The 22,695-nt window shown below is 48.5% G+C and overlaps 2 protein-coding genes across 7 annotated transcripts in view; one reads left to right on the top strand and one right to left on the bottom strand.

The window, feature by feature from the left end:
* GABARAPL2 (GABA type A receptor associated protein like 2) overlaps positions 1-9,712 on the top strand; it is a 37,106-nt gene extending 27,394 nt beyond the window's left edge. For both annotated transcript variants that reach the window (XM_075918253.2, XM_075918251.2), the window contains one exon: positions 8,920-9,712. In XM_075918253.2, coding sequence (XP_075774368.1) covers positions 8,920-9,043 — 124 coding nt within the window. In that variant the 3' untranslated portion in view covers positions 9,044-9,712. The remainder of the gene's footprint in view (positions 1-8,919) is intronic.
* ADAT1 (adenosine deaminase tRNA specific 1) overlaps positions 1-22,695 on the bottom strand; it is a 56,765-nt gene that overhangs the window by 13,609 nt on the left and 20,461 nt on the right. For 4 of the 5 annotated variants that reach the window (XM_075918246.2, XM_075918245.2, XM_006121325.5 and 1 more), the window contains 4 exons: positions 20,348-20,969; positions 17,529-17,674; positions 9,712-9,811; positions 4,189-4,275 (listed from right to left, as the gene is read on the bottom strand). In XM_075918246.2, coding sequence (XP_075774361.1) covers positions 4,189-4,275; positions 9,712-9,811; positions 17,529-17,674; positions 20,348-20,969 — 955 coding nt within the window. The remainder of the gene's footprint in view (positions 1-4,188; positions 4,276-9,711; positions 9,812-17,528; positions 17,675-20,347; positions 20,970-22,695) is intronic. The other variant, XM_075918249.2, reaches the window with a different exon arrangement.

The raw sequence follows: 22,695 nt of genomic DNA, 5'->3' as shown, positions 1-22,695 counted from the left end.
CCCTTGAGGGATTCATCTCTGGCCAGACACTCCCTTGTATCTACATTTATCCTCCTGCATTTAAGGGACTGCTGGCAAATGTCCTTACCTCAGAGACCCTGGGGCCTCCCCCTCCTTTATCTTCATTAATTTGAATGTACTGTACAGAGCTTATTTGTGCTCTCTCAGAAAACATCCCATGTCAGAAGGGAGGTAGCAGCTCATCCTCATCAGGCTTAAGCCCAGGTCCTCAGTGCAGACAAACAGCATTAAAACCAGATTCTTGACCTAACACAATCCAGTTAAAGGGAAGCAACTCTCCTCTGGCTCAGTCTCTAGCAACTCTTAAAATCCCAAGTTCAAACCCAGATGCCATGATACTTTTTGTGGCAAAAGCGCAGTTGGAATTTAGAAAGCTCTGTGTGTGCACTGAATAATGTCTTCCCTTTTTCTTTCCAGTCCACCCCACTGTTCCTTCCTTTGCTGCCCCCATCCTTCCCTACATATTGTCTCTGTCTTTCAGACAATGTCTTCACTAACTCCTCTGCTGTGTTTGGCCAAGGTCCTACCACCACACAAGCACAGAACAAAAACAATCCTACCCAACTGGTGTCTGTCTTTGCATGGGTTACTTTGTAGTCTGAGAAACTGAATTGAAAGCCCCGAACTTCAAGAAGCAAAATCTAGTAGGCTGGACAGACTGGAGCCATTAATTCATTTTTGTAAGACTGTAAGTGTAGGTGTAGAATGTCTGTGATGAGATTAAACTAACTTTTTAAATGAGAAATGTAATATTTTACTGGTGATTTACAAAAAATCATAAAAATCCGATTTAAAAAAAATTAGTTTTTTTTAATTTTTTTTAATTATCAGTTTTTATCCACCCTGCAGGGAAGGTACTCTACAATAAATTCAAGCTGTAGTGTATCAGAAATGTCTCAAACTACAAACAAGACAGTCAATCATTTGGCCTGTATCCCCAGTTTCTGACTGAGATGTGATGGCCTTAAGCACCTGCGATGAAAATTCCTGGTCACTTTTTGCTAGTGGTGCTGCGCAAGTCGTCCTGACCTAGCCTAATTCAGCATGGTCACAATATTTGCTATCTGAATTCCCTTCATGCCCTTACCTACCAATTCTATTCTTATCCCCAAGATACTATGTAGTATTGGTGGTGTTACCATTGAATAGAATCTGTAATTTTGTAAGATACTTGGTCTAGAGAACATGACCTATGAAGCCAGGCTTCATGAACTGGGCTTGTTTAGTTTGGAAAAAAGAAGATTAAGGGGGGACATGATAGCGGTTTTCAAATATCTAAAAGGGTGTCACAAGGAGGAAGGAGAAAGTTTGTTCCTCTTGGTTTCTGAGGACAGGACAAGGAGTAATGGGCTTAAAGTGCAGCAAGGGAGGTTTAGATTGGACATTAGGAAAAAATTCCTAACTGTCAGGGTGGTCAAATATTGGAATAAATTGCCAAGGGAGGTGGTGGAATCTCCCTCTCTGGAAATATTTAAGAACAGGTTAGATAGACATCTGTCAGGGGTGGTGTAGACGGAGCTTGGTCCTGCCTTGAGGGCGGGGGGCTGGACTCGATGACCTCTCGAGGTCCCTTCCAGTCCTATGATTCTATGAAAAGCACTGCACACTAGGCGTGCTCACATGATCAGCCAGTGCTAAGCAAGAGCAGAGATGATCTCTTCTTCTGCAGCCTCAGGCAAATCTCTGAAAAAATCTGAAGCCTACCTACTCTTATCCACAGCACAAAAGCCACACCCTTGATCCATTGCTCAGTTTCAACTTTGCTTTGAAGTGCTCATCCATACTTGCCATTACAAATCCGACAGTAAAGATAACTGTGCTAACATAGTGTACTAGAACATGGGCTGGCTGAGAGGAGAGCTGTACACACTAATCTTGCATAGCCTGTGTCAGAGACTCTCTTATCTGTGTGTCTGCTGAACTGTGCCACAAGGAGAAGTCCAGAGACAGAAAATGACAAAGGACAAAAATGCCACAGGAAATTACAAAACCACAAGAATCCTGAAAAGGCTTAAGGTGAAACTGTGTTATGCAGGCAGCACATGGCCAGCCTTCCAATCACGCATCCACATGCCACCAACGGGGGTCACAAACCCAGCATCTGCCAGCTCAGTTATGAGGAAGTCACGTTGAGCAAACAGTTGAAGTAAAGCTCTCCTTACAATGCTGAGGCTAAGATGACAAATCTTACCTTCCTTAAAACGGGTAAATACCCGCGATGGGTGGAGAGGTTGTATTGCCTCTCTGTACCTGAATAACGTGTCCACTTTTCACGTCCACTCTTAAAAAAAAAAATACACACACGCTGGAGAGGGCTCAAAAGAGCTACAAGACTAATCAAGGTTTAAAAAAGCTGCCTTGCACAGTAAAAGATGTAAAGAGTTCAATCTGTAGAGCTCATCAAATAGAGGTTGAGTGGCAACTTGATCGTGGTCTATTAAGTATTTACATGGGGAGTAGGGATGTAAAATCCCATTTACCCCTCTTCATCGCCTCCCTTTCTCTGCTCTTTATTTGTACTCAGGACCCCTTACTCCACTCATCTCAAGAAGTGGGCTGTGCCCACAAAAGCTCATGATGCCATCTACATGTTTTGTTAGTCTCTAAAGTGCTGCAGGACCATTTGCTGTTTAAGTTTTTTCATTTACAGACTAACATGGCCCTCTGAGACTAAGGATGTTAAGTATAGTGCAATTCACGAATCAAATAGTTGATAGGGCGGCACTGCCCCTTTGAAATGCCGCCGCAGCATTTCAAAGGAGCAGTGCCACATGGAGCCTCATGCAAGCACCGCACAACTGATCCCGGGCTCCCTGCAGCTCTGCCCTTTTGAAACGCTGCAGCGGCGTTTCAAAGAAGTAGCTCCGCAAAAATTCCAGGATCAGCTGAGCGGCACTGCCCCTTTGAAATGCCACAGCGGCATTTCAAAGCGGCAGCACTGCATGGAGCTGTCACTTTGAAGTACCTTTCTCTTCCCTCCTCTTTGCTGCCTCTGCATTTGCTTATCGGATAGTCGACTAAACCTTAACATCCTTATCTGAGACTTTTACCCATTTAATCAGTTAACAGTTCTGTTTAACCAGTTAACTGCTTAAACTGGGGGAAGAGAGGGCATGCTTCAGCCTAGCCAAGTCCACCGCAGGATGGAGCGCTGTTTCAGCCGGGGCAGATGATTAACTATTACCAATTAACCAGTTACATCCCTAACAGGGAGAAGATATTTCAGGGATCTTTAAGCCTTCTGACAAAAGCATAAATAAGATCCAATGGGGGGAAGCTAAAAAATCCTAATGGGAAATAAGACCCTTTTTCCAACAGTTGGGATATTTAATCTATGGAACAGGTTACCAATAGATGTGATAGATTCTTAATCCCTTGGACTATTGAAATCAAAATTAGATGTCTCTTTCTAACATATATGAATGAGTTCAACCAGATGTTGGGTTTGATGCAGCTGTGGTGGACGGCGTTCAATGGCCTGTGATATTAGGCAGGTCAAACTAGATTATCAGAATGACTTTAAAACCTAGGCACTTGCTTTCTTTAGTAACATCATGCAATTTTCACTAGGCAAGAGCTTCTGCTGTTAGTAAAAGTCCACAAAGCAGAGGAAGCAGACACACAATCTGTTCACACTGGCCCAGACTCCCACTAGGCCTCAGCTGCAACCTGAAGGAAGAAACTTTTGATCCTTGTCTTCTCTCTGTTGATGCTAGTACTTTACTGGTAATTAGTAATGCTACAGCAGTGGGTTTTTGTGATGTGAGCACCTGTTCACTGGAAATTCACTAAGCCCCACCTAATCATTTCATAGACACCAAGCAGGATAATTCTCACTGATTTCTGTCCATGCCAGCAATGGCTGCATTTTAACCAAATTGTTTCTCATCCCTTTTCAACTGAACTAGCAAGTCCCTCAAAACTTGTTTACATCACAGCCTCACTTGAATGCAAGAGGTGCCATTATTGCTAATTCCAATTGTAAAATATAAGAAAGTACATGCTGCACTTGCCAACATCCACATGTAGCTGTAAAAAGTTACATTTTAATGCTGACTCCAGCAAAAACCATATCCTCTTCTATTGACAGCCTATGGTTTCATCAGAACCACTCTTGGGATCTTCTGAGAGTCTCCTTATAACCATTTAGAAAGAGTACTTCCTCACCTGAGAGATGCTGGCAGATTCTTCTGAGAAATACTAGCCATCAGTTTTTGAAATGCATGGAAAAGTTCCACCTTACAGATCCGCGACCTAACAGGAAAAAAAAAACCCTAAATTCAAATTAGATGCCGTAGTGGACATAAAACAGCAGTTTTGCTATAGACATCTCTCTCATTAGACCTACAGCCATGATTGATAATTTGTTCCTTCCCTTCATTATATATGCTTTGCCTAAGATAATCTTAAAAATGACTAGTCACTTCTCAGTGATACACTGTCCAAGAGGTAAGCTGTAGAGCTGCCCTAAGCAGGGCTGTCGGACTGCAGAGAGGACGTTCCACGGCCTCCTGTGCTCTTTCCTTGTGCATCTAGAATTGCTCTTGGGGACAGAAGAGGATGCCACAAGAAAGGAACCTTTAAACAAATGCCCTTTCATTTGATTGAAAAACCTAGTTTTGAAGATGTGGTTGATATATTGGAGAAAATGGTTCTATTTCTGTTCCAGTCCTTCTGTGGAAGTGACAAAAGCTAACGTTACTTTATAACTAACCAGACTTTTTTGCAAACATGATCTATTAATTGCTTTAAGGCATTTTACAAAGTTATTCCCCGGTCAAGCCACAAAATGATGTTAATTTAATAAATATTTAGAGAGAGGCCATAAATATAAAACACTATTACAATTAATTGTTCTCCAGGATTCTGAGAGAATTGAGTTGGTTTTCTAAGTATAGATTTAAATTTTGAAATAATGGGATTGCTAGAAAAGCGAAAGGAGTGAAATGAGGAGAAAGGAAGGGTCTCGAAAAGCCATAAGGAACTGGGAACAACTGTAGGCCAGTGTATGCTGACAAAGACAGCAGAGGGATAGAAAATGCTGATGCACGTTTCATAAAAGTATCAGAAGCACATTATCATAGCCCAGACAAAGACCCTTTGTTTATTTCCTGAGGGATCCTTAACGATTAACTTCTGCTGCTCCATCCCAGCTCCCCAAACTCCTGTCACTTGAAGTGATAACTTTGATAAAGAGCTACATTGTCCAAGAGGCACACTGTAGAGCTGCCCTAGCCAGGGCTACGTCAGACTGCAGAGAGGATTTTTCACTATCCCCACAGCATCCTGTGCCCCTGCCAGCTCACATACGTCTCAGAGGCCAGAGGCTCAGCAAGCAAGAAAACAATCCACCAGACTGGCAGACCTGCCAACAATTACATTATTGATCATGAATAAAAAACACCAGTAAGACAGATGGAGGCAAAGGAGAAGGGAATAAAAATCTTGCCCTGCCCCACAGTGGTGGCCAGACAGACACACTCGTTACTGGGTGCCAGGCACTTGATGCTATGGTGGTGTGACACTGAAAAGCCCATCAGGAAATAAGGAAAGTGAGTCCCATTTGACAATTAAGATGTATAAGAAAGACCCAGAAGGTAAAGTGTTTTAAAGAGGTTTTTTTCTTGCCAATTTTTTAGCTTTAGAACAGTGGTTCTCAAACTTTTTGGCCCATGGCCCTCCCAGCTCAATCCAAACTGTTCCATGGGCCACAAGCTGCTAATGGAAACTTGCCATTAATTACATAATTACGCCGAGCCATTTTGCTAGTGCCGCAGCTAGGGAGAAAGGTTTAATTTCACCAACAAGAAAGGAAATATTAATTGAAATTATTAAACAGGTTAAGCGCTTTAACTTTCTCATGTTAGTTTACCAAACTTAATTTTAAATGAAGTAAAATATTAATTTATGTCCAACGCAAAAGGTTTCAACATTGTCTTCATGGCAGAGGCGGGGAACCTTTTTTAAGTTGGAGGCCACAGAAAACAATCAAGGGAAAGGGTGCAGGATCAAGGCATGAAGGGAGGGCACTTTCTTGCTTTTGCACCCCCCTCCACTCGCAGGTGTGGCCCCCTGCTGCTCCCATTGGCTGGGTTCTGGCCAATGGGAGCCTCAGGGAAAGCCTCCAGGAAGTGCATCTGTGTGCAGAGAGGTTTCCCCGCAATCCAGATCAACTAGTCGATTAGTTGATTAAACTAAATTTAACATCCTGATCTAGAAGCAGGGGTTATTATTTAACATGTTTATTACAGCAGTGCCTAAGGGCCCACCCAGAACAGAGCCAGGCACTGCACAAACACAGAGCAGCAGAACTTACAGAATAACTAGACCACACAGAACCAGAGTGAGGGGAGGAGTAGAACACACCAGTGGAGTAAACAACGTGATGAGAGCAAACAATATGCTAGTTCTACTTTTTCAGAGGGGAGGCAGGTAAGGGGTTACTTATAAGCTAAAGGGAAAGAGAAGGAAAGGGAGGGGCTAGGGCAGGGGAGAAAAGAGTAAGAGGAGTGAAGATGAGGTGAGGAGTCTAGGGGGAGGGAGATAGAACAAAAAGAGCCACTCAGCACAGAGCAGAGTCCAATGAAAAAGATGACTGAGATGATGATTGCAAAAAAATCTGAGGGACCGTAGGTACTCAGACTCATAGACTTTAAGGTCAGAAGGGACCATTATAATCATCTAGTCTGACCCCCTGCACTGTGCAGGCCACAGAATCTCGCCCACCCCTCTTAGAATAATCCTCTCACCTATGTCTCAGATATTGAAGCCTTCAAATACTTTGAAGGCCCCAACATGCAGAGAGTCCTTCAGCTGTGATCTGTGCCCCATGCTACCGAGGAAGGCGAAAAACCTCCAGGGCCTCTGCCAATCTACCCTGGAGGAAAATTCCTTCCTGACCCCAAATATGGCGATCAGCTAAACCCTGAGCATGTGGGCGAGACTCACCAGCCAGACACCCAGAAAGTTCCCTATAGCAACTCCTATCATCCCTCCATTGACCTATTTCCAACTGATAATGAATGGTCAATTAGTTACCAAGATCATGTTATTTCATCCAACCATCCCCTTATCATAGAATCATAGAACTGGAAGAGACCCCAGAAGGTCGTCAAGTCCAGCCCCCCGCTCTAGGCAGGACCAATCCCATCTAAATCAACCCGGCCAGGGCTTTGTCAAGCCGAGACTTAAACACCTCTAGGGATGGAGACTCCACTACTTCCCTAGGTAACCCGTTCCAGTGCTTCACCACCCTCCTAGTGAAATAGTTTTTCCTAATATCCAATCTGGACCTCTCCCACCACAACTTGAGACCATTGCTCCTTGTTCTGCCATCTGTCACTACTGAGACCAGCCTCTCTCCATCCTCTTTGGAACCTCCCTTCAGGAAGTTGAAGGCTGCTATCAAGTCCCCCCTCACTCTTCACTTCTGCAGACTAAACAGACCCAAGTCCCTCAGCCTCTCCTCGTAGGTCATATGCTCCAGCCCCCTAAGCATTTTGGTTGCCCTCCGCTGGACCCTCTCCAATGCTTCCGCATCCTTTTTGTAGTGGGGGGCCCAGAACTGGACATAATACTCCAGATGTGGCCTCACCAAAGCCGAATAAAGAGGAATAATGACATATCTGGATCTGCTGGCAATGCTCCTCTTAATGCATCCTAATATGCCATTAGCCTTCTTGGCTACCAGGGCACACTGTTGTCTCATATCCAGCTTCTCATCCACTGTAACCCCCAGGTCCTTTTCTGCAGAACTACTACTTAACTGGTACAAAAGGTTCCCGGTTCTACTCCCATTCGCTAGAGTCTCTTGGCTGGTTTCTCCTCAATGTATAAGCAAACAATTAGTACAAAATGTACAAACAATTTACAAAAACCATATATGACAATTAACTAATTATTAATGAATTTTCTCCCAACTACCCCATTTAAGTTAAAACCATACATTTCTTGGTCCTCCTGTTTCTAGAGAGGGGCTGGAAACACTGAGCAGTGGACTTTTGATAGAGGTAGACCTCTGTTCTACATCAGGCAGATTTTTCTCTTAAAAGCATGGCATCTTGTCTTAGAGTCTTCTCCCATAATACTAAATCTAAGACTCTCCTCCCCATCACCCCACCTTTTATTGCTCAGCTACCAGCCCATAGAAAGACAGGTCATGTAAGACATCAGCTCATGGATTGGTGATGTGGACACCTGACTACAGGACCAGAACACAGCCAAGACTGCAAATTATTTTCATAGGGTCTAAGTGGTCACCATATTTGAGGCCAGGAAGGAATTTTTCTCCCCACATCGGATTGGCAGAAACCTAAGGTTAATTTTTTTCACTTCCTCTGCAGCATGGGGACATGGCTCATGCAGGTTTAGAGCAAGTAGTGAATTATCTAAGGGTGTGTCTACACAGCACCCTAAACTCAACTGAAAATTGCATATCTTATGTCAATTGAAACAAAGGTTACCGGGATGCCGAAATAGTGCACCCATTATTTTGAAAAATATTTCGAAATAACAGGCAGCTTGTGAAAATGCAGGTTAGCTATTTCAGGTATCCCAAAATAGCTGTGTAGTGTAGATGTACGCTGAGTTTTTAAACCATGATTTGAGGGCGTCAGTAATTCAGCCAGAAGTGAGGGGTCTATTTCAGGAGTGGATGAGGTTCTGGGGCCTGCAACGTGTAGGAGATCAGACTAGATGATCACAATGGTCCCTTCTAACCTTGAAATGCAGGAGTCTGCTGTCACACAGTCTACTGAACTAACACCAGACAGTGACAACTGTTGGTCATTCACCTGAATTGGATTTGAACCAGCCAACTCATAGGTAAAATCTCCATAGCCCATCATCACTTGTGAGTTATCACATCCTAACTTAGCAGCATCTTCTTTCTGTCCACAGCCATGAAATACCACAGGAAATTCAACACTCCAAACAGGTCAGGACAGGACAGGACAAAACAGCATTTTTTTCTAAAAAGTACCATCTTGAGGACAGTGGTCTGCTTCCAGCTTTGACATGTTAATGACCATAAAAAGAGCAACTGTCATGGGCCAAAATAAGACCAAAGTGATCCAGTTGCGTTAGAAATAAACAACAGTTGTTTCAGATGCCAATCAAGCGATTCTACTTGATGCAAAGCAGGCAGAAATAAGATTTGCAGCATGCAAGGGAACACACGCCACTCAGACAAGTGCAACAAGGAAACTAATTCCTCCAACAATAACAAGAGCACTGTAACAACCCTCACCGATAAGAGAAGGCCACAAGTGAAAATTCTACAAAACAAGCAGCTCATCTCCTCCCCACTCTCCAGAATGGAAGCCACTGCCTTCTAGGCAAAGAATGACAACATAGCCTGCATCTCAAGAGAGTGTGGTTTCATTTACAAATATCTCCCTTGTTTTAATGATTAGAAAATCTATTAGGCAACAGTAACAAGAAACATGCCAGTAAAGGGGCTAAAAATTATATGAACATATTCAACCTACTCTGCCCCTACTCTCTATTCTGTGCAGTGGTAGCAGAGTCAGAGATAGAACACACATGGGGACTGCTTTCCCATCCTCCAGCTCCCAATGAAGCCCAAACACCACCCTCCATGTCAAGGTGGAGAGAGAGAGAGAGAGAGGAGCATACATTGGCAAGGATGCACCCTCAGAGAGCCCTGACCCCCCTCTCCCTCCACCGCACCTGGCCTGGTGACTTCCGATTCCTTTCTTAGTTGTTCCCTGCTTGAAGCCATTTGAGGTGACATCTAGGGGTTGCTCAGGAACCGCACTCCAGCTGATAGCTGGGGAAAAAGATCATGTACAAGGTGATTCTCAGCAGAAAATCAAAACCGTCAACATTGCAAATCAGAAGAGTATGTGATGACTGTACACCACGCATCAGAATCATTCAGGCAAACCAGAAAGATGGCACATTCCTTCCCTCCCCAATAATCCACTAGATTTCTGAGACAGACACAAAAATTAGAGATAGCAAAGACCAATCTTGTCACATAAGGGCAGATTTCCAAAGGCATACAAGAACCTACTTGTAGGCACCCAAGGGGATTTTCAGAATGTATTTGCTTCTTTAGGCACCTAATTACCTTTACAATCTAGCCCGTATTCTCTCCGGGTATGTCTACACAGCAAAGTTATTTCGAAATAACAGCCCTTATTTCGAAATAACTTTCCTAGCGTCTACACAGCCAAACTGCTATTTCAAAATAAATGTGAAATAGCACAGCGCTTATTTCAAATTTGGTAAACCTCATTCTACGAGGAATAATGCCAAATTCGAAATAGCTATTTCGAAATAAGTGCTGCATAGACACTTATTTCAAAATAGGGAGCCTCCAGGGTGCTCTGGTGGCTACTCCAGCCTCAACCAAGAGCACTCCTCTCCCTCCCACCCTCCCCGGAGCCCTTAAAGGGGTAGAGACTCTGGCCACAGTGCCTGTGCCAGCTCCAAGCCTTCCAGCCCAGAGCCAGCAGTCTCTGCCCCTGACCCAGTGGCCCCAAAACATGAGCCAGTAAGCCAGTGCCAGCCAGTCCTCCACCGCTCCCCAGGAGCAGTCTGCCAGGGCCCGGAGAAGGCTGGCGCTTTCCTGGTCCAGGGTGGAGATCATGGACCTTATTCAGGTTTGGGGGGGGGAGGGTGCCCCCAACGTTCAAGATCTCCGCACTAGACGGAGGAACGCAGCCGTCTATGGCAGGATAGCTGCCAGCTTGGCCACCAACAGCCACATGCGAACCCAGGAGCATGTTTGCATGACAATCAAGTTGTTCCGGCGAGACCCCCAACCCTGAGCTTCCCCTCCCCCTTCTTCCCCTTGCTTCCCCCTTCCGGCTCCCTCCTCCCAGGTTTCCCCTTCTCCTCTCCCACCCTCTCTTTTCCCCTCTTCTGCCTCCTTTCCCCAGTCTCACCAGAGTTCCATTCTCCCCCCCCACCCCAGTTTTGTCAAATAAAGAAAGTTTGTGTTCATGAAAATACATGTATTTTATTTAACATAAGGAAGGGGGGTTAGGGAGGGGTAAGTGGAAGGACGTAAGGGAGGAATGAGGCACAAGCCCCCAGTGGGACAGACCAGGGAGGCTCTTAGTGCTCCTCAGGGTGGAAGCTCTCCTGCAGAGCCTCCTGGACACTGACAGCCCCCCGATGGGCCTCCTGGATGGCAGCCTGCAGAAAGTGCAGCCAGGCTCGCAGCAATGTGTCCAAAAGAAGCACCAGAGTGCCCAGGGGCAGCTCTGGCTCCATGTTGCAGAGTGCTGTGGTGTCCCGAGGGCAACCAGAGCATGCAGAGACAAAATGCTTTGCTGTCCCTCATCAAGGTAGGCTATCAAGCAGGGAAAGCTGAGAACCGGCTGTCCAGGCGGGGGTTCCCTTTAAGCACAGGCCTCAGCCTCAGGCAGCAGCCACACAAAGTAAATCTTGACCTGATGCCCTGCCAGACATGGTTCTGGCTGGCCTTAAACCCGATTTAGTGTCCACTCAGTGTGGACGCGCTATTTCGAAATAGCAAAAAGCTATTTCAAAATGCATTTTGTGTGTAGACGCGTTATTTCGAAATAAGATATTTCGAATTAACTATTTTGAAATAGCTTATTTCGAAATAAGGTTGTAGTGTTGCCATATCCTTCCTCACAAGGCAGGAGAGTTTCCCTCATGACACTGCCATGTTTTGGTCAAACACATGAAGTTCCCCAGACAACCAAGCTCTCTCTATTTGCTGGAGAGCGCAGATTACAGAACGTTCCACCTCATGGCAGAAGTTTAGCCAACTAATCAGCCTATATTCCTGCAGCAGTCTCACCTTCTGTACTCCCCAGACCACACTAAATCATCCCTCAACCTTTTTCTCCCTTTGAAATATCTGTCAACAGATCCTTAAAAGTTACAGTAGAAATTAGCCAACAAATGAAGGCTCAATAGGAGTGAGAAGACTTGATATTAACCCTGTTTCTACTCATCTTAGATTGTACGGTCTCTGGTGCCAGGCCTGTGTATTCCTATGAGTTGAAAGTGTATGGGTGCTAGTGTAATATAAATACAGAAACAATAATGAACACTAATAATGTACCCAAATGGTCATTGCAGAGACGAGCTAAAACTCCTTTACTCTTTCTGTACAAATCTCTACAGCCTCACAGTAAGTTGTTTTTATTCATCTCTGAATTCCCTCTAATTGTTTTCTGTCTCCCTGGTAACTGGGTGCAGGTGTAGTTGCATCAAGCAGCATATGAACAGCCTACTCCCACTCAGCTCCGTGATGCAATGCCTTTGTGGGAGCAGCTAAAATTGCAATGGTTTCTTCTCTGCTGTACTGCAGTGCAAACAATTCTAGTCCCATCCTGGGTCTCTTGCAGCATTATTACTTCTAAGTTTCCTCTGTCCCACTGGCACGTGTGTTTCAGATTAGCTGTTCCCATATGAATCAGGTGCATTTTGTTATTTCCTGCGAATGTTTCTAATCTCTATTTTAGTTATTTGGAGTCCTTATCACTACAGTAGCTAAACATATTTCTCACTGGCATTTGCAGTATACTCTAATATAGTGAATGTTACTAATATGCTGTTTCCCATTCTGCCAATGAAGTCACTAAATAAGACCAACCCTAACATGGTTTGTACAGCGCTGCCATGTCTTCAGCCCATGAAGGGCCTCGTGCCTCACGCAGGTCAGTTATTTTCCAAACATAAGTAAAACTCAAAACAGTTCCTCAGCCAATGCTGGGCTAGAGCTCTCAAGAGTTTTCCCTTTGCTTTTCTCAGTCCTTTCTGCTTCAAGTCCTCTTGCAGACTCTCTGCTGTGCTCCCACTTCCTTTGCAGACAACCTCTCTCTTTACAGCCCCAGACGCTGTCCTGATCTCTAACTGGTCATACTGGGAGCACCTTTTCTAGCACAAAGAAGCTGGACCTGCTTAATTTAAGCACCCATCCAACCTGTGGCATGGCTATTATTTTGTTTACAACTTCCATCAATTTTCCATTCCTCTGTCAGTATTCCTAGGCACATCTCCATTAACAGGGCTTGACAAATTATGGAAAACCCTACTCGCCAGATGGCACCCTCCCCCCTCAAAAAGTGGTTTTTTAATGGCATAAATTCCTAATAAGAATAAGAAGAGTAATTACTAATAAGTTATTAATAAATATCACCCAAGTTATTAATAAATAGCTTATAAACCTCTACCTTTTCCCTCTACTGCCATGTCTCCTCCCCTTGCTCCATCAGCTCCCCTGGTGCCTGCTGCCCCCCAACTCCTCACCCTCCTCTGCTGTCCTGACTCCTGCCCTTCTCACTGGCCTCAGCCCTCCTGCAACCTGCCCCCCTTCACCAGCCCTTCTTTCCCCCCTGTGCCCACTCTTCCAGTAGCACCATTCTGCTCATGTGAGCTACCCCTCCTCATCCCCGCTCCTAACATCTCCCTCTACACACCTGCCCTGCCTCTCTCCTCTGGTGGTGGTCCCTTCCCTGCAGGTGTCTGCCCTTCTGCTTCAGCCCCAGAATCCCCTGGCACCTGCATCCTCCTGGTGCCTCCCCCTTCCCTCACTGCCTCTGCCCCCTTTGCCCTCTTGTTCCCTGATACCCACCCCCTCACCACCCTCTGCCCCCGTTCCCCTCATGCCCGTGCCCTCACACATGCCTTGCTCCTTCCCCACCTTCCTCATGCCCACCCCTTCTTTCAAGCCTTGTCCCAGCACCTCCCCCTCCCCCTCTAGCCCCCAGTGCCCTTACCCTCTCCTCTCCCAGCATCACCCTGTCCCCCCTCCCACTGACACCTCCCCTCCTGCCCTTTTCCTCATTGTCTGCACTTGGCCCCCTGGCATTTGTCTCTCCTCACCCCTGTCCCTTGTTGCCTTCCCCTTTCTTCTTCTCCTGACCTCCTCCACTCCCCTCCCCTCCGCACAAGCCCCTTCCCCAGCTCTAGGTTTTTTGCTGCCCCAAACAAAACATTTTTTGGCCACCCCCGCCCTTTTTTGTTGTCTTTTACATGTTTGCATTTTGTAATGGGGGGTTTTTTGGTTTGTTTTCGTCCGGCCTTTTAGCCCTATAAATAGCAAATAGCATATTCATTCATTTTTTTCCATGAAGTCAAAGGCGCTTCAAGTGAACTCCCCCTTTCACTGCTGCTGGGTCACAGCAGCCCTTTCCCTGCCCTGTCCAGCCCCTCCCTATGTAAAAGCACCCCTCACTCCCAGCCCACAGGGGGAGCAGGGTGCAGGGACAGCACAGAGCCAGAGGGGTACAGGGAACAGTGGGGGTATACAGGGGTGGCACGGGGAACGGGAGGCACAGAGGGACGCAGGGATCGGGGGGAGCAGGGTGCGGTGGAGGCACAGGGAATGGGACACAGGGAACGGGAGGCGCAGAGGGATCGCGGTCTAGGGGCAGTGCAGGGAACTGCAGCACAGAGCTGGGGGGGCAGGGATCGGAGGGAGCAGGATGCGGTGGAGGCACGGGGAATGGGAGGGGCAGAGGGATCAGGGTCTGGGCCAGTGCAAGGAACAGGCAGCACAGAGCTGGGGGGCAGGGATCGGGGTGGGCAGGGTGTAGGGAGCAAGGGCAGTGCAGAGCTAGAGAGTCGCAGGGAAGAGGGAGAGCAGTGGGTCCGGGGTGCAGGGGTGGCGTGGGGACAAAGGGGCGTGGGGCGGGTGCAGCGAGCCAGGCGGTCAACAGGGAGCGGTCTCTCGCTGGTGAGGGGGCTGGGGCCGTGGCAGGGCTGGAGCCGGCGGGGCAGGGCCTGGCTGCGCCGCGCGCCGAAGCCAAGCTGCTGCGGCCCTTTAAAATTGGCAGGGCCACGTCCTGCTGGCGTCCCGCCCTCTGGCTCGCGCCCCGCTTCCTTGCGCCAGAGCTAACGCAGGCACCCTGGTGGCAAGAATCACCACACTTCCCCCTCCCCAGTGGCTCTCTGCTCCTCCGCTGGCCGGCAGATCAGATGGGGCTGCGCCACCCGTAGTACGGGCTTCGGCCAGCCCGTCACAACGGCCCACCAGGCCAGTCTGCCCCTGCAGTCACCAGCTGGGCAAATTAGTTTTCAACTAAGCCAGAAAAGTACATGGCAGCAGATGGTACATGTGTACCGCACAGATGGAAAGAAGTGACGTATTACACGTGGTGGTGATATCCATGTAACACTTTGCAAAGCCCTAAGAATAAACAGTGAAAGCACACACACAGTGACCTGCTTCTCTCACTCACTGCCACTTATGAAGAAGACAGACATCCCAGAGCCATGCCAACAAAATGTTCACGTCATACTCCTTTATTCTCTCTCTCTCTCTACAATGCTCCCATCCGGCCCTACTTCCAGCAACAGGTTCCCCCCTGCCACCCACCAATCTCCCCCACTAGCCCCGCTTCCCCCATCCAGCCCTGCTTCCAGCAGCTGATTCTCCCATCCTCCTCCTCTTGATCTCCCCTGGCCAGCTCCCCCTTCCCCTGTGCAGCCCTGGTTCCGCCGGCCGCCCTCTCCAATCTCCACCGCCAGACAGCCCCGCTACCCCCAACCCTGCTTCCGCTGGCCGCCTGCCCTCCTTCCCCCCCCCAATCTCTGCGGCACAGCCCCGCCGCTCCCAGCCCTGCTTTGGCCGCCCACCTGCCCGGATCTCCACAGTACAGCCCCGCCGCTCCCAGCCCTGCTTTCGCCACCCGCCCGGATCTCTGCGGCACAGCCCCGCCGCTCCCAGCCCTGCTTTGGCCGCCCACCTGCCCAGATCTCCACAGTACAGACCCGCTGCTCCCAACCCTGCTTTGGCCGCCCGCCTGGATCTCCATCGGGACAGCCCCGCTGCCCCCGCCACACGCCCACATGCCCAGATCTCCATGGGACAGCCCCAGCCCTGCTTTCGCCGCTTGCATCTCCGCGGGACAGCCCCGCTGCCCCCAGCCCTGCTTTCGCCACCTGCCCGGATCTCTGCGGTACAGCCCCGCCGCTCCCAGCCCTGCTTTCGCCACCCGCCCGGATCTCTGCGGTACAGCCCCGCCGCTCCCAGCCCTGCTTTCCCCCCCCCGCCCAGATCTCCGCGGCACAGCCCCGCCGCTCCCAGCCCTGCTTTCCCCACCCGCCCGGATCTCCGCGGCACAGCCCCGCCGCTCCCAGCCCTGCTTTCCCCACCCGCCCGGATCTCCGCGGCACAGCCCCGCCGCTCCCAGCCCTGCTTTCGCCACCCGCCCGGATCTCCGCGGCACAGCCCCGCCGCTCCCAGCCCTGCTTTCGCCACCCGCCCGGATCTCCGCGGCACAGCCCCGCCGCTCCCAGCCCTGCTTTCGCCACCCGCCCGGATCTCCGCGGCACAGCCCCGCCGCTCCCAGCCCTGCTTTCGCCACCCGCCCGGATCTCCGCGGCACAGCCCCGCCGCTCCCAGCCCTGCTTTCCCCACCCGCCTGGATCTCCGCGGCACAGCCCCGCCGCTCCCAGCCCTGCTTTCCCCACCCGCCCGGATCTCCGCGGCACAGCCCCGCCGCTCCCAGCCCTGCTTTCCCCCCCCCCGCCCGGATCTCCGCGGCACAGCCCCGCCGCTCCCAGCCCTGCTTTCCCCACCCGCCCGGATCTCCGCGGCACAGCCCCGCCGCTCCCAGCCCTGCTTTCCCCACCCGCCCGGATCTCCGCGGCACAGCCCCGCCGCTCCCAGCCCTGCTTTCGCCCCCCGCCCGGATCTCCGCGGCACAGCCCCGCCACTCCCAGCCCTGCTTTCCCCCCCCGCCCGGATCTCCGCGGCACAGCCCCACCACTCCCAGCCCTGCTTTCGCCACCTGCCCGGATCTCTGCAGCACGGCCCCGCCGCTCCCAGCCCTGCTTTCCCCCCCCGCCCGGATCTCTGCAGCACGGCCCTGCCACTCCCAGCCTTGCTTTTGCCACCCGCCCGCATCTCTGCGGCACAGCCCTGCCACTCCCAGCCCTGCTTTTGCCACCCGCCCGGATCTCTGCGGCACAGCCCTGCCACTCCCAGCCCTGCTTTCCCCCCTCGCCCGGATCTCTGCGGCACAGCCCTGCCACTCCCAGCCCTGCTTTTGCCACCCGCCCGGATCTCTGCGGCACAGCCCTGCCACTCCCAGCCCTGCTTTCCCCACCCGCCCGGATCTCCGCGGGAGAGCCTCGCCGCTCTCAGCTCTGCTTTGGCCACCTGCCCGGATTTCCACTGGGACAGCCCCACTGCCCCCAGCACTGCTTCTTGGTGGCCGGTTCCTTCCCCCTTTCCTCCCCCCCCCCAGCCCGCCCCGCTCTGCTCTCCTCCCGGCAGCCATGCTGAGGCCCGGGCCGCAGCCCATAGCGTGGGAAACGCTGCTTTGAGGTATTGACCAAGTCTTGTACACGTTCTGTGAAGTGACCTCAGCACACTTCAGGAGCTATTTACTATTAAATCAAAACTGCTAAAGATGAAGAAGTCTCGGCATAAAAGCAATCTTTTGCTGCATGCCATTTCTGACTCTGACATATAAAACCCTAAAGAAAATAATGCTTCAGGAAAATTGTACCGAAGTCATACAGTTTACTCTTTGATCCAAGTCACTCACCTGCCCCACAAGGAAAAAGCTTTGCTTTGCTATTAGCAAGGGCTGCCTGAATTGCATGGCGGCTATGTTTGAACTGAAGATTTGACTGCAACATTTTCACTTCCTGAACATGGAAACCATCTGGTAAAAATGAGATGTGCTGACACCTACAGTAGATAGGGGAAAATGAAAATCATGAAAGTCTGATCCTTCAGCAACCGCCGCTTAATGAAACAAAATAGACATAAGGAAATACTTTACCAAGAAACTTCTGTGTGATCTGTGGAACTCAGAGCCTCATGATATTGGTTTAACCAAAGAGCTTTGTAAAATCATGTCTATACTAGAAAAGTTCACGAATATAATTTCATTTTAAATTAAATTGACAAAACACCTAATGTAGACCATTTAAGATAAATCAAATAACCAAGCGTAAACATTTTGCATCAGTTGAATATCATTGGAGATCAAGCATCCATCACTTCCACTGAGTAGCCCTGTAGCACCTTAGAGACTAACAAAAATATATATCTAGTATCATGCACTTTCATGAGCAAAACCCACTTCCTCAAATGAGCAGAGTAGAGGAAGTGGGTTCTACCCACAAAAGCACAAAATACTATATATATCTACAGGGCTTGCTGAGCCGCGGCGAGCCCCGCTCACCAGCCGCGCTGTCCAGTGTTCTGCACATGCACAGATCGCTCGAACCCGGCTCTTCTGGGATGTAATCTACTCGCCACGGGCAAGTAGATTACATAGATTGTCGAGCCCTGTATATTTATATACAAAGCTCGACAAATTTTAGCTGGTCGCCCTATTCACCGGAGGCACGCGCATGCGCAATGCAGGTCTGGTGCATGCACAGTGCGGGGCTGGTGAGTAGATTTTGCAGCAGTTTGTCACACTCTATATGGTTAACTTATATATATATTTTGTTAGGCTCTAAGGTGCTACAGGACTACTCGTCGTTTTTAATATTACAGACTATTGCAGCTACCCCTCTGAGACCACTTGCACTAACAGTCTATTCCACAATTTAATACAAACAACTTCCTAGTTAAGAATTATATTTCAGATCCCCAGAATAGAACCAGATATAAAGTAATTAAATTTTAAAAAGGTAAATTCATATTTCTTTACATCTCTGATGTCATAAGGTACAGGGCAAATGTGAAAAGATTTCCCCCCAGAATCCATGCCTGGTTCTTCATGCATTTTGTAAATTTCCCTGGACTGTCTGGCATACACAGAATGGAGCACAGTAACAGATGATATAATCTCAGATACACATACCTTGTAGTATATTATATTATTCCTGAGGGAATTCTGCGCCAAAACATATATGCACACAGTTTTAAAAATCTGTATCAGAATGTTGCTACATAAAAAAGCAAAATTAAGGTAGCATGGCCAACCTTAATTTTGGCATTTCCAAACTTTTGAGAGCTTGGTTTTGCAACTTTAAAGGTCTTAATGTGTTTTAAATGAAAATTCATAAAATTAATAAAAGAAAACTGAAGAAATTGAAATGTTCTCTCATAAAAATCACTGATCTCTGCTTGGACAATCAGCAGGTTCTAAGCCCAGGATATTTAAATCCATAGCACGGACCTCTGCCAATTAAATTAAAGGAGGAACTGATAACAGTAGTACACTTTCATCCTCTATGTTTAAAAAAAAAAAAAAAAGCCACATTATCAAATTCAGAAATAACCTTCTCTGGTTTTGCTGGAGAGCCGCTGTGGAAGCTCAGCATGTAGCTGTGTTCTCATAGCTTAAATGCAGGGCAGTGGGATAGGTTTGGAACCTAACAAAGAAACCCTAGATCAGTGGTCCCTAACGCAGTGCCCGCAGGCGCCATGGCACCCACCAGGGCATTTGTGTGTGACCGCTGAGTGACCAGGGCCGGCTCAAGCCACTCCTGCATCCCAGGCAGTGGGTGCATGGCGCATGCGCGGCCCCGCCCTCCGGCACGCTGTGCACCTTACAACTGCAATTGGGCGCGCGGAACCTGATGGCAGCTCTAAGGGGCGCCATGTGGCCGGGCGCGCGGTGCCCCTTACAGCTGCCATCAGGCACCCCCCATAGGTTGGTGCCCCAAGCAGCTGCTCGGCTAGCCCACCCCCTTAATCCGGCCCTGCGCGCAGCGCATGCGCAGCCCCACCCCCAGGCGCCTGGCAGCCCCAAAAGATTGAGGACCACTGCCCTCAATGGTCTGAAGAGTTAAAAAGGGATTTAAAACAATCTGACTAAAACTCGCTCTCAACCTGACACACAATATCACTGGATCTACAGTCCAGGATAGACAAATTCTGATTTTCAAATTCCAAAAACATGCAGAAAAATAATCTTTATTTTAATAAAATTATTGCTGGCCCTTTTTTGTACCTCATGAAACAAAAATGTGCAAACCCAATATTACTCGTTGTAGGTCACTTTTAAGAAAGGGGCCAGAGCGACAAATTTGAGAGCACTGAGCGCAACATCAGAAAAAAAGGAACTACTATTGGATTAGTCCATCGTGGGAAAAGGGAGGAGAACTAGAGGAACGATCAAAGGAATAGGAGGCCATTCTCCTGCAGGACTGCATAAAGACAGGGCTAACACTTGACAAAGGATTAAGAACAGCAACAGTTAGAAACCCGAGAAGTGTTTCTGGGAAGACACCAAACTCTCACAATTGATCTTTCAGGAGCCAGGTCCCTCTTAGCCACACAAGACTGCTTCCTCACTTGGATCTCTGCTGCAAACTTTCTAATGCCCATGTCCCTACATCACCCAGACAGACATTGCTCTCTACAACTCAGACTTGGTAGAATCTTCTGTGGGTCACATACCTTTCAATAACTGCTCTCCGCAGGACCTCTTGGCTATATGGGCATTTCCCCACTACTATCGCTGAGAGATACACCGGGTGCTGTAAGAAATGCATCAAGAGGGCTCCCTGACATCCCAATACATTCCAGCGAGCTAATTTATCGCTGCAGGACATGGAGCAGGTCCTGTCTCCACGGCCTGGCTTTACTCGTAGTAACCCAACACAATGATACTCGGCTCCAGGTCTCCGAGCATCAGCCCCCTCGCCCAGAACACACTTTGCTCCAGTTCTATAAACATCCATCACTTTGGTTCTTGTCAGTCCAGTCTCCTTGGTCCCCACTGAGCATTCTTTTTGATCATCTGTAACAAATTCTGTGTCTTGTAAGTTCTGCCGACTGTCAGGAACGTGCTGAGCAGCTACTCCCTCAGTGACCTCGCATGTAGAATCACCCACCACTGTTCTCAGTTTCTTGATCACATGATCACTTGCAGTTTCCTCTGTTTTCCTTTTATGTTCTGGACCCACAGGATCACAGCTGCCCTGGCACTCTGCTGAATGCCCTGTTGGATCTTTTCCACCAACCAGCTCACAAGGCTGGTTCTCTGGTTTGGTCATTGGAATAATGGAGGCATCCCCACCTAGAAGAAAGGAAGCTACATTGGCAGAAATCTCTTTCTAAGGCAATGCTGGTCTTGGCCGTTTGATGCAGACCCCACCACACACAAGGCAATCGCCACACATTTCTAAAGTTTTGAACTTCAAAAGAAATTACCTCAAGTGCCAGGGAGAATAAGCACTTCAAAGGACTCTGCACTGTACTGTACTTTAGTTACACATGAATGAGACTTCAGACCTGGCTTACATGTCATTCAAAGAACCTGCACACTCCTCCAGCAAAGGACCTCACCCCTATCCTGAAGGGACAAATGTTCCTTTGCTGTTCTATTCAGTAGCACACACAAAACTTTGTTAACTGTGGTTAAGATTGCAAGTGCTCACTACTGCTCTTTGCTTCTCACGCCCTTCCACAATGGGAGATTTTAAGTTCCCAAAACTCAACCTTTAACCAACCAGGAAATGAGGATTAAAGTCCCCTTACGAGAAGGTTAATATTACAAGAAACAAAAAGTTGGAAAAAGCTGGGACAAAGTTTTTAAAAATCTTACCTTAAAACTAATTACTCAAAGTGTTGAAAATACTAAATTTACTGTTACACCAATGAGGAAAATATAAGTTTCTGACTCAGTGATCTGTACCTCTGGAGAGGAACAGATGAAGTCACTTGTGCAACTGGATAAACGTTAACCATAAGTGATAAGCGTGGGCTTACTGGTTACCAGGAACGGTTACACACAGGCTCCTACCCTGTGCTGCTGGCTCCGTATCAGAGCCTGCAGCGGTGTCCAGCAGCCAGCTTCCTGGGTGTGAAGCAGGAGCCGGTACATGCGGCTGCCTCCATATCTGATACAAGTGATTAGCATTCAGTGATTAATTTCAGCAGTTATCTGACACAGCATGCTTGAAGTTGAAAAGACAGGAAACAAGCAACGCAAACATAAATTCCAAAGTAAAATATCAGCATCAAGGGCTAAATATCAAGAAAAGGAAACATCTGTACTCATCTCAGAAATGCAATCTTTCCCCCTATATTTGCTAACAATATCACCTTCAGCAAAGCAAAAGAAAAAAAATACAGATCCTGGACTCCAGAAAAGCAGACCGTGACTCCCTCAGGGAACGCATGGGCAGGATCTCCTGGGATGCCAATATGAAGGGGAAAGAAGTCCAGGAGAGCCGGCAGTATTTTAAAGAAGCCTTATTGAAGGCACAAAAACAAACCAACCCAACATGAAGTTAGAAAAGCAAATATGGTCGGCCAGGTATGGCCACCCTGAGCCTGAGCAGGAGCCACAGTTTACCAATGTACATTGCCAAAGAGCTACAGTAACTTGTCAGCAGTCCCCACTAGGTGCCTCCTCTTCCTTCCCCATGCCTCCTGCCCATTGACACCAGCTGTTTCATGGCACTCAGGAGGCTCTGTGGGGGGAGGGGGGGAAAGGAGTGAGGGTGCCATACGCTTGGAGAGGATGAGCAGCAGCAGCAGCAGCCAGGAGTTGAGCACTGGAAAGCTGGTACCTGTAGCTGCAGCCCCGGAGTCAGTGCCTGAGCAAGAAGCCGCATATTAACTTCAGAAGAGCCACAGGCTGGCCACCCCTGTGGGTAGGCGACCAGCTTGGCTTAGCAGTGAAATCCTTGGTGAGTTTAAACACAAAAGGGAAGCTTACAAGAAATGGAAAATTGGACAGATGACTAGGGAGGAGAATAAATATATTGCTTGAAAATGCAGGGGTGTAACCATGAAGC

The sequence above is a fragment of the Pelodiscus sinensis genome, chromosome 12 (genome assembly GCF_052426305.1).
Source record: "Pelodiscus sinensis isolate ZL-2025 chromosome 12, ASM5242630v1, whole genome shotgun sequence".
Classification (NCBI taxonomy): Eukaryota; Metazoa; Chordata; order Testudines; family Trionychidae; genus Pelodiscus; species Pelodiscus sinensis.
Note: the sequence above shows the minus strand (reverse complement) of the source record. Positions and strands in the feature narration are given on the sequence as shown.